The 11,818-nt window shown below is 46.1% G+C and overlaps 2 protein-coding genes across 2 annotated transcripts; both read right to left on the bottom strand.

Annotated features, from left to right (window-relative positions):
* Nucleotides 1–1,154: 1,154 nt before the first annotated feature.
* Nucleotides 1,155–3,822, bottom strand: LOC124692342 (pentatricopeptide repeat-containing protein At4g13650-like). The gene has a single exon (XM_047225693.1). The coding sequence runs from the start codon at nucleotides 3,805–3,807 to the stop codon at nucleotides 1,435–1,437; it is 2,373 nt and encodes a 790-aa protein (XP_047081649.1). The 5' UTR covers nucleotides 3,808–3,822; the 3' UTR covers nucleotides 1,155–1,434.
* Nucleotides 3,823–8,142: 4,320 nt separating this feature from the next.
* Nucleotides 8,143–9,387, bottom strand: LOC124692341 (copper transport protein ATX1-like). The gene is made up of 3 exons (XM_047225692.1): nucleotides 9,252–9,387; nucleotides 8,811–8,886; nucleotides 8,143–8,613 (listed from the first exon to the last, which is right to left on the bottom strand). Exons 1-3 carry the CDS (start codon nucleotides 9,267–9,269, stop codon nucleotides 8,345–8,347), a joined length of 363 nt encoding a protein of 120 aa, XP_047081648.1. The 5' UTR covers nucleotides 9,270–9,387; the 3' UTR covers nucleotides 8,143–8,344.
* Between the last annotated feature and the right edge of the window lie 2,431 nt (nucleotides 9,388–11,818).

The following is an 11,818-nucleotide window of genomic DNA, read 5'->3' as shown; positions in this document are numbered from 1 at the left end:
CGCTCTTCCGGTAAGGTTACTAGAGAGCTTGTTGGTTAGTTTCATTTTCATTTTTGTTTTATTTATTATTATTAGTTTAACTTTTATCATCTATTTAAAAACCCAAAAAATTAGTTACTTGTTCTTTTATTTTTCATAATGAAAAATACCAAAAAGAAAGGAACCATGGCACAAAAGAAGCTTGGGGAATATGCTATCCTCAATGATGATTTTATTCGTGCAACTATAACTCAGCCCGTTGTTGCAGCGGAGAACTATGAGATTAAGCCTAACCTTTTAATCTTGGTTCAGAAGAATCAATTTGGAGGCTCAGCCACTGAGGATTCAGGTATGCACTTAAATACATTTAATGAGATATGCGATATGATGAGCATTAAATATTTCAACCCCGATGCGGTAAAATTATGCATGTTTCCTTTTTCAGTAAGAGGAAAAGCAAAACACTGGTCGCTAACTTTGTCCAAAGGCATCATTACTTCATGGGATGAATGCACTAATATATTTATGACTAAGTTTTTCCCTCCAGCAAAGACTATGCCGCCACGATCTAATATTACATGTTTTAGACAAGAAGACCGTGAGTCACTAGCGCTTGCATGGGAAAGGATGAAGGAAGCCATCATGAACTGTCCAAGTCATGGAATGGAGGACTGGTTAATTCTCATAAAAATATATGGAAACAGAATTTTGCAGACAAATGTAGCGATACCATTTATACATTCTCAATTCATGTAATTTGACATATATTGTTATAAACGCGACAAGCAAATAACGAAGAACGATAAAAGAAAATGCAGTGGAGACACGAGATTTAACGTGGAAAACCCCTTCCAACACAGAAGGGGAAAAAACCACGGGCGCCAGCCAGCAAAACTTCACTATATCGGGGAGTGTTTACAAACGCCGTGGGTTATCTTATAATCTGATAAACTCTAGCCGGCGACCTACAATATGTATATATAGGCGGCAACAACGATCCGTACCGGCGACGGGCCTCGCTCCGCTCATCAGAAGTTAGCCTCCCTTTAGTATATGAATTTAAATCACAATATAACATATATCAGTAGTCAAAGCCATGCATCAAAGACCGTGCAAAATAAACTGTGGCCTACATATTTTCACGGAGTATCATACAACCCATAGTTTATCAGAGGTACTCACAAAATCTTTTGCCTTGGAATTGGATATTATTATAAAAGAGAAGCTATGTACATCGTGCAAACTACAAAACATTCACATATAATCAGTTTACAGTTATAATTTGTAATGTCCACCGTCGACTATAAGCAACCTACAAGCTGACAAGTTAAAGCATATTCCCATCTGAATATATTAGGATTCTAGTAAGGGCAATATGTATACTCGCTCATTGTATTGGTGATGCCAGAGTAACTAGTCGGTGATGCATATGACATTTCCGAGTGAACCTTTTTCTCAACAATCGTACGGAACAAGACATGCTAGTTTGTCCATTGCAAGCTTCACTACTTTGGTGTTTCCATTTCGTTTGGCAGCAGAACAAAGTAAACTCCAGGCTGAAGCACTAGAGTCTGAAGGGACTACACTATCAATGAAATGCTCTGCCTCCTTGAACATTCCAGCATGACCCAAAACCTCAATCATATGGGAGTAATGACCTTTTGAAGGTTTTATTTTATAAACCTCAGTCATGGACACAAAGAACTGGAAGGCTTCAGTTACAAGGCCAATTTCTGCACAGGCCTTCAGCACAGATAAGAATGCAAGCGAAGTTGGTATTTTCTCTCTTCTTAACATCTGCACAAACAGGTCAATGGCTGCCTCTGGGCTGTCATTTTCTATATGAGCTATGATTACTGAGGTCCAAGAAGATGCATTCTTGTCAGATATATATCTGAAGGCATCCAATGCATGTTCGAGGCTACCACAATTGGAGTACATGTCAACAAGGTGATTACTGATGCATGGTTTAGAAGCAAGGCCACGCTTTGTAAGATAGGCGTGTGCTTGAAGCCCTTCACTAAGGAGTTCTAATTTTCCACAAGAATTCAAGATGTCCAATGCAGTCGGGTAGTCAAGAACCCCACCAGAACGTTGGATAACACGAAAAAGATTAAGTACTCCAATATGATCATCATCTTGAGCAAATGCTTTAACCAGTGCACCCCAAGAGATCTCATGGTTTGAGAGTGATAAGCACAAATTAAGAGCATGTTGGAACTGCCCTTGTCTTAAGTAAAATCTTATTAGAGTTTGCACAACAGAAGCATTGGTTCCATAACCATTTCTGATGGAGTTTCCAAGGATCTCCATGGCACCTGAGACATTCCCCAAAGCCACACATGCTGTCAGTACAGAGGTATAAGTGAATTCGTTAGCTTGCACATGCTCCAACTGCATCCTCCTAAACAAATGCATTGCTCTTTCAAACTGACCATTCAAACAATTGCCTGAGATTACTGCGGACCATGCGGCTATACCTGGATCCTTGGTTGTTGAAAAGAGAAGATGTGATTCCTCCAGTGAGCCACATTTAGCATACATGTCGACCAGTGAACTAGTGACAAAGGGGTCTGCATTCATGTTAAACTTCAAAATGTAGGCGTGTAACATCCTTCCTGCTGCTAAATCAAGATCAGAAGCACATAACCTCAAACTACTGGCCAAAATGAACTGATCCAGCTTTCCCTGAACCAGCAAATAGTATCTTAGCATTCTCAAAGGTATCATACATTGTATCTTATGAAGAGTGGCCGAGTTGACATACATATCCATGAGGGCACTCATAACATGCTCATCTGAGTCCAGACCAGCCCTGATGAGGTAGCCATGTATTTCCATGCCATGATGAATAGCACCTATTCTTGTAACAACATGCAAAATGCTGCCCAACGTAAACTCATCGCATTCGGTGCCTTCAAACATCATTGCCCGGAAGTGAGACAAAGCCTGCTCATCACACATGTTATCCGCATAGCACTGGATGATGGTATTGGAAGAAACCAAATCCTTGTTATCCATACCATCAAACACTTTCTGCATCAGCTGCAGTTCCATTGACCTCCCATAGAACTGGATCAGACAATTCTCCAAGAACCCACTTTTAGAAAACCCTGACTTGATGATGCAGCAATGCAGCTGATGTCCCAAACTTCGATTGGCCAAACTAGAAGCTGCCCTGAGTGCAACCGATAGACTGAACGCATCACATCCAATACTGGCATGGGCCATTTCCAAGAACAACATTAGCGCCTCGTTATGGCAGCCATTTTCAGTGTAGCCGCTGAGCATAGAGGTCCAAGAAACCAAATCAGGCACGGCAATGCCATCGAACACCTTCTCGGCGCAACCCAGTGACTGGCAGCTGGCATACATGGTAAGGAGGCCGTTCGCTACAAAGAGGTCAGACCCTACGTAGCCCATCTTGGCAGCGGCACAGTGGATCTGCCTTCCAAATCTGAGGCTCCCAACTGCCGCACAGGCGCGTAGCACGACTGAGAAGACGAACCCGTCAGGCCTGAGTGACCAATCCATCATGCGGAGAAACAGTAAAAGCGCCTCGGACGCGGGACCATGAGTGGCGTACCCGGACATTATGGCGGTCCAAGCGACAAGGGACCTGTCCAGCGGCAGCATTGCCTCGAACACCTGTCGCGCGGGCTGCATTCGACCGGCGCGCGCATGGGCGCGAAGCAGCGAGTGCTCCGCCGTGGCGGAGGAGGAGGTGCGGGCATCTGGTATGGTTTTCACTGATTTGTGTGGGGTGGCGTGGGTGACGGTTCTGGAGATACAGGACGAGCGCGGGAGCAAGGGAGGAGGGAGCGCCATTAGGGAATGGCGCTCCTTGAGCGCGGAGGATTCGAATGGAGTGGCCAGGAAGAAGAGGGGGATAAGGTGCACGTGGGCTCGTTGGGCCTTAGCTGGTATATGGGCTGGACGCAAAGGTAACGCCACGCTTGGGAAACCAACCGTTCCCTTTCAGTCCCCTCAAAAAAAAAAGTGCGTGTCGACTGTCGAGAGGCACTAGCGATCACCGACGAGGTGAGGACGGAGACCCCATGCTTCACCGACGTGGGTGAACCCAACGGCACGCCCCAAATTTTTCTCAAATTTGATTCAAACTAAAATAGATGAAACAAGTTTAACCTAAATGTTTCATTTATTTAGACCTAAAGGGTGTTGAAATATTGGGCCTACACTTAGTGGCCCATACTAGATTTCAGATTTTCCTATAAATCTCAAAGCCCACATAGTGAAAGCCTTGTGAGTTTGAGCCCAAGTTGGTGGCAGCCCACGTGGAAAGTTGGGAGGAAGTTAGACCACCTTATAAGGTGGGTTGTTCCACCACTAGTAAGTGAGTGAGAATAGGAGTGCTACACGCGCGCGCTCCTCCTCCTCCTCCTCGCTCGCTCGTCTCGACTCGACTCGACTCGTCACGACACGTCACGACGCGCGCGCCGTGCTCGTGGTGAGTGGATTGAGCCTCGAGCCGATACTTTCCTTACTTTTTGCAGCTCAGGAAAACGAACAGAGTCCTAGACGGACGCGTCGCAGTTAGTCGGTTCGTGGGCTATCTGTAACCGACTCGAAACGTTCGTGCGACGTGGACGTGGCCCACGTTGCCTAGGGTTTCCCGAGCCTATATAATGAAATATACTGAATACACGAGTTAGGGTTTCCACCTCTCTCTGCTTGCGCCGCCATCGTAGCCTACTCCATCCCGCGCGCCGACGTGCATCGGCGAACGGGAGAGCAGGTCTCCGGAACCGCTCGTCCTTGCGATCCTGTACGGGAGAGGGCGAATTAGGTTTTTGGGAAGCGCTCTGCGCGACTGCTCAAGCTCTTCATCACGGGTCGCCTTCCGTCCAAGTCGGGCGGTGCTTCCTACCGTCGTCTTCAACGCCGTCTACTTCGACCCATCGTCCCCGTCGTCAACAACGTTGTCATCAACAACGTTACCGCTGCGACATCATCCGCTACACCTCCACCGCCACCTCCACCAGATCGGTACGTGCGACATATCTCGATCTGTTTAGCGATGGAAGTTGTACTGTTTGCTCTGCTACTGTTCATGTTGATCACTGCATCTAGTATGTTCGAGTTTCACATGTTAGTAGTTACTTTCGTCATGCTTTATATTCTGGAATTAATCATGGAAATTGTGCCTAATTATCCAACAAAGGGATGATAACCTAACTAATTTACATATAGGATGAACCCTAGACTAAGCTGTGGTGAGCTTGTTGGTGCCAGAGGAGATCTATCCCTTTTGATATGCTCTCTTCCAACACAAGATATTCCATCTTTACGTTTAGCTTCAAAAATTGAGCAATCTGGAAAATACTTTGCTTTTATATGTTACCCATGCCAGTGGGAGTCCGGGTTAGTGAGCATCCTCATCCTTGCTTAACAAGCACCGCAAGATTGAATGCATACATTTTTTATAGCCAAACCCTCCCTTTTGATCCGATCAACTTCTCCAAATTAAGTTAATGGATTATGTTTTCTTTCTCTTGGTTAGCCCACCAAAGTCTACTGATCATGCTATTATTATGCTCACATTATCACATAGGCCCGTTTGTGGTGCCAAAACATGTCATAAACAAGTTGGGATTTCTTGAGCACATGACTTCATAAATAATATCCCTTCTCAGTGTATTCTTATTGAACACCATTGATAGCTTATCCGCATATATACTTTGCTCAGAGATAATCTTATAAAGATTTAAAATATTTCGCATGTCGGACGAACTTTCCTTTAAAACTTTCAGAAGGATTAGTGAACCATATGCAAATAATAGATAATTAAAACTCAGTGCACCTGGACTCATCCTTATCTTTCCAAGATTTTCTATCTTGGATAGCCTGGTCCAACATACCGTAAAATGCTTATGTACAGATTAGAAAGAAAAAATAAAGGAAAATTGCATCCCCTACCAAAGTTTCCTGATGACATTCAACTTAAAATATGTACTTTACTGGTGAGGACCAGTTCATTATCAACGCAATCCGCCTCTCATCGAACCTCATCTCCATCATCATATTTTCCAAGAAACGTTATCCAACTCGGTCACAATATGCACATAGCTTTCTTTATTAAAATTATTCATTAGAACTATACAAGGAAAATACAAAGATCAAACTGAAGAATCTTGACAAAGGGGGTGATCATGTCGGGGCCTCATGCCCGGACCTCACCAACGCACATCATTAGAAAACCGGAGGCCTCACCAAAACGCTACATAGCGAGACGGGAAATTAAACCGTCTAGCAAACCCTAAACGCACACCACTACACACGCTTGAGAAGTCGTTGCCACCATCTTTTGCCGACCCATCTTCAGGAAGGATCACCGCACTGACCTTGACAGGCCTGCCATCGACGCCGTCATGCCGCCATACAACACAGCCATCATGCGCGAGTCCAGCAAATTAACCTCATCCATCACCGAGACTCTGTTGCGCCACACCGCCGAGACATGGCAACAACGAAGAGGTAGATGAACACCGCCCCGCCTCAGGGACCCTCCAGCCGGCATCATCTCCAAAAATGATGCCCCCGTGAGGGAGAACGACACCTCAACCGTCATAGTCCGATCCGTGAGACCTGGGTCTGAGGTTTCCCTCGGAGCCGACGACCCTTCCTGTAAACTACGCGGTGGCCCAACGCCTCCACACCTTCGAGATCCTGCCGGCGATATGAGCTCCAAAATAGTGCCCCTAACGAGGAAGACGACACCAAGCGCCACCACTGTTAGGACTAGCCTGAGGTTTTCCTCGTAGCCCGATAGAACTTCCACTGCGGCGTCGCCCTCAAGGAAGGTTAGCCGCGCCCACATGCATCGCTGCAACATCTGCCTCGGCAGGAGCCGTGCAAAGGAGTTCTCCCCGGTGGTTGTTTCGTAACCAGGAGATCTGTAGATGTAGAACTATCGCAGGTGCCTACCGATGCAGAAGGAGATGCCGTGTCGAGCCGAGGCCCATCCCAACTGGAGAATGCGCCACTGGCGGGAGAAGATCCCGACGCGCCGGCGAAGGATCCGCCGCCACCTGCGGCCCGTTGCTGCCGACCACCATGCACCGCCCTCACATCCCCCGATGAAAAGCGCTACAGGGATCTTGAAGCAACCGCACAAGTAGGGTTGAAAAAGTAAGGGAAACTTTCCGCTCGTTTCCGAAGAAAAAGGAAATAGACGGCCAAATACGGAAAAGGAAGCGGCATTCGGAGAAAAAGAAACGGAAACGACAAAATCATAAACGGAAATGGAAAAGAAAACGAGGGAGCCCTTTCTGACGAAAAGGAAAACGGCAGAGAAAATTCCGAAAAAAGTAAATATGGAAAGTTTCCGGAAATATAACCTAGAAAGGCATGTGCATTTAGTAGACCTACATTTACACATGAAACTGGGCTTAGCCACGTATCAAGTCCACTAATTAATCTAACCCTAATCACTTTGCATAATTGTGTGTGCATGCAGCTATTAAACTATGTGCGTTACTATATGTTGAATTGCCGCTTGTCGAAGTTAACTGATATATCTTGTCTTATTTTGTTTTTTATGTATGTGTGTCTTTCGGTCTACAAATCAAGGTATTATGCCACATTGTGTTGTGGCAAATATCTGTTTTTCGTAATGTATCCATTTTGTATTCATATCCGATGATTTCCATTATCATATTCATTTCCGGGGTTTTCGATTCCGACAAGATAGAGGGAAACAAAAACGATATAGCATGTTTCCGTCCGTTTCCATTTCATTTTCAACCCTACGCACAAGGGCCTCCCCCCCCCCTCATCAGCTGGCAGGGCTTTGCCGGTGGGCTGCAGGAATGGCGAGAAGGGGTGGAGGAGAAGGGGAGGCTGGTGGTAGCGACGATCTAGGGTTGACCCCCTGATCGCCTAGAGGGGGCGACCGAGAGCCCGCAAAAGGTTGACCTCCTCATCGCGTTGGGGGGTGGGGGTGTGTGTGTGTGTGTGTGTGTGTGGGGGGGGGGGGGACCAGGGCCTTAAGGTAGCAAATAAATTCACAATGTTGTATGCTTGTACCGCAAATTCCATTTTGTGTCGGTTAACACATGGACTGGAGAACTGAACACACCCATCATGTGCAACCATATATGGAACAGTCAATGGAAGAGCTGTGAAACATTAACAAAGCTGAAATCCATTGTAAACCATGCGATCGGCGTGTTCATTTTGAAATCATGCATACATGCTGGGTTTATTCTATTCCATACGTGTGAACTTTGAAGTCAGCTACTAGACTGGCGACAATTAATTAGCATCGTGCAAACCCCATATGACACGTTCTCCAGACAAGAATATCTTGGAAATGTCAGAGATCGCAGCATCATCTGTGTGCCCATCAAGCATCGGTGTTGGCTGGGGGAGCTTCCGTCGCAGCCGCGGCGGCATGTGCTTCCGTTGCAGCCGCGGCGGCAGGTGCTTCGGTTGCAGCCGCGGCGGCAGGTGCCTCCGCTGCCGGAGCAGCAGCCTGCACCGGAGTGGCTTCGGCCTCCCAGAAGGAGGTCTTCTTCCCCGTCTTGGAAACCGTCTGGAAAACATCTTCAGGTGTGACGTTGCCTTTCACGGTCACCTTCTGTTGCTCCATGTCTATGTCGAAGGTCTCCACACCTGCTTCCGGGGAGAGAACAAAGATAAATTAGTAGTGAAATCCAAGCATTACAGGTGCGGATCCAATTATTTCAATCCGAAGTTGTCGGTTTCAGTTGTTGCCGTCATAGTGTAGTCGGTCAAACCGGCTGTGATCAGTTTGTGAAAGCTTTGATGGCATGTGAAGAGATAACAGATACGCGGAGAGAAAATATAACCTTGCATTTTGGTGAGGACCCTTTTGACAGCCCCCGAACAGCCTCCGCAGGACATGGCGACCTTGAGCTCAACAGTCTGCCGAGAGCAAGATGAAATGATTTTGTGTCTGTTAAACTCAGCACACCATACAAGCAAAATCTGAGCTTATTTCGACTCAATTAATCTGCACAGGTTTCTATAGAGAACAAACTAAAAGTCGTCAGCTCGATCCATATGGCGCACTGCTTTCTTGCCATTTCTCGATACCAGAATCATGGAGTTCATCAGTAACAAAGATAAAAGGACGTGAGCAGAAATTGTATTGTTCTCTCCTACTTCGTATTCAGTTTCTTGGATTGGTCATCGCACAATCGATAAGAGAAGCCATTGCATGAAAGAAGTTCTAAACAAGGAGATGTTTGCTTAATCAGAAGGCAGGGAAGGAGATGCCCGGATGGTACCTGAGACTCGGTGGCCATGGTTCGCAGCTGAAGGAAGAAGCTGGAACGGTGGAGAATACTGGAACACAGGATCAACGTCGATCTACGTCGGAGGGGAAGAGTTTGGTGATGCCTGTGCTTGCCCTGGATTCATGGATTGAGGGCGACTTAAATAGACACCGGAAGAAGACGCGTAGAAGGAAAGCACAAGCCGGTGGCCGTGCACCAAACACGCATAAAGTACGGGTGAGAAAAGCATCCTCCTCGATCGGAACGGATGGGCAATGTTGGTGCCTCACCTCACCCGGCCAGCCGGCCTGCGTTGGCTGGGGGCAGTAGTACAACTGCCGGAAGTACACCTTCCTTGTGCAGTACAGATGTACATTCGCTATTAGCGAGATTCTTTTTGTCCAAGGCCAGGAGCAAATTGCTTCATTATCGACCGTTTTGTTTATCAGTTTTTTTTCTTTTTGAAACTTACAAAGAGAGAACATTCAGATTTTATCTCGCAGAGCAGACGACTTGCTAGCCATTTTACTTTTTAGCGGACGATGGTAATGATAAATTTGCCTTAACCCATTGACAATTTTTTTTTTTTTGCGAAAGCAACCCATTGACAATTTGCTTGCCATTTTTCCACAAAGTGAAAAATTCACACTTATAAGTTGGTGCACAAAGAGGGAAACCCAAATAATGGATAGAGAACTAGGATCGCATGGGGGAGAACCTATTTAGGGTGGCATCAGGGGAATCTTGGAGCATCTGATAGGCACTGCCATTCTCTTTTAAACATTTTTTTGAAGTAACCATATTTTATTAGAAAATATGTTTACAAAGATTACGCATATGGTTGCCACTCGAGACAAACATGCTTGTCAAGCAAACTTGTACAAAGAAATCCGTAAGAAGTAAAATTAAAATTTCACCCTTGGAGAAACTTATGTCTCGCCGAACTGTCGTCCACCATCATCCTCTGCCCCTATCAAGGAAGCACCGAAAAAAGAGGCGAACATCTGCCATACCTAGATCCGGAAGAGCACATTCACATACAAGAAAGCTTTTCGAGCCGATGAGCCGGACCATCGCAAGCGACGAGACCGAGACTTTGTGGCACATCGGCCGGGGATCTTCCCCGTGGTCACCAAATCCCGATGAAGTTAACTTGATCCAACGCAGTTGGGGAAGTTGAACACCGCCACTGCCTTTCGTCATCAAAACACCCAATTCCAATATACCAAACAAACCTAAAGAAGCCAACGCGACTGCCACTCGCGAGAGTGCCTAACGCCACTCACCGGATCCCGGACCACATGCACGCCGACGCCACTGGTAGAAGCAACGCTGAGATGGAGGAAAAACATGGGCGATTATTCTAGCGCGGCATTGTCACCTCCATGGAAGCAGCACCTCAAGGGACACACCAGGCCAACCCTAACTACATGATGGAGCGAAACCCAGGGTCCTCACCACCTCCCATCGCCAGAATGGCGGACGAAGGAGGCACTGGCCGGTGGATTGCGCGTGTAGATGGTGGCAGGTGGGACCGCCTCTAGATCTATTATTACAGAGTTGGATGGTAGAATATGACAAGGCCATTGACTTCATTAAAACTCCTCTTTGATTGGTGCAATAAAATTTCTCGCAACATCGCCAAATGTACGAACGCAAGTAGCGGGGCTCACGGAGACGCATTTAGGGCCTCTCCAACGGCCCTGATACGTTGCAAACGTATCTATCATTTTTGATGCTCCAGGCTTGTTTTACACAAATTGCTATATGTTTTGTTTACGCTTCGTGGCACTTTTATATATTTTTCGGCACTAACCTATTGACAATATGCCACAGTACCAGGTCCCTGTTTTCTGCTGTTTTTGTATTTCAGAAAAGTTGTACATGAAATATTCTCAGAATTGGATGAAATAAAAGCCAAAGTTCCTATTTTCCCCTGAGCGAAGACGGAGTCCAAAGCAGAGACGGAGGAGGGCCACATTATGGCATGGTCTGGGGCCACCAGACTGATGATCCACAAGTATAGGGGATCGCAAAAGTCTTCGAGGGAAGTAAAACTCAATTTATTGATTCGACACAAGGAGAGCCAAAGAATATTTGTAAGCCTTAAGAGCGGAGTTGTCAATTCAGCTGCACCTGGAAACAGACTTGCTCGCAATAGTTTATCAGTAGCAACAGTTTTATGGCAGTAGCAGTAGTGAAATATAAGCAGCAGTGTAATAAAGATATCAGTAGTGATTATAGTAAACAACAGGATTAAAATACTGTAGGCATAGGGATGGATGAACGGGCGCTGCATGGATAAGATAACTCATGTAATAATCAAGACTAGGCATTTGCAGATAATAATAAAATAGTATCCAAGTACTAAATAACCATAGGCATGTGTTCCGTATATAGTCGTACGTGCTCGCAATGAGAAACTTGCACAACATCTTTTGTCCTACCAGCCGGTGGCAGCCGGGCCTCTAGGGAAACTACTGGTAATTAAGGCACTCCTTTTAATAGAGTACCGGAGCAAAGCATTAACACTCCATGAACAAATGTGATCCTCATATCACAGCATTCCCCTCCGATTG

The sequence above is a fragment of the Lolium rigidum genome, chromosome 2, assembly GCF_022539505.1.
Source record: "Lolium rigidum isolate FL_2022 chromosome 2, APGP_CSIRO_Lrig_0.1, whole genome shotgun sequence".
Classification (NCBI taxonomy): Eukaryota; Viridiplantae; Streptophyta; class Magnoliopsida; order Poales; family Poaceae; genus Lolium; species Lolium rigidum.
The sequence above is the reverse complement of the archived record's forward strand: the minus strand, read 5'-3'. Positions and strand labels throughout refer to the sequence as shown.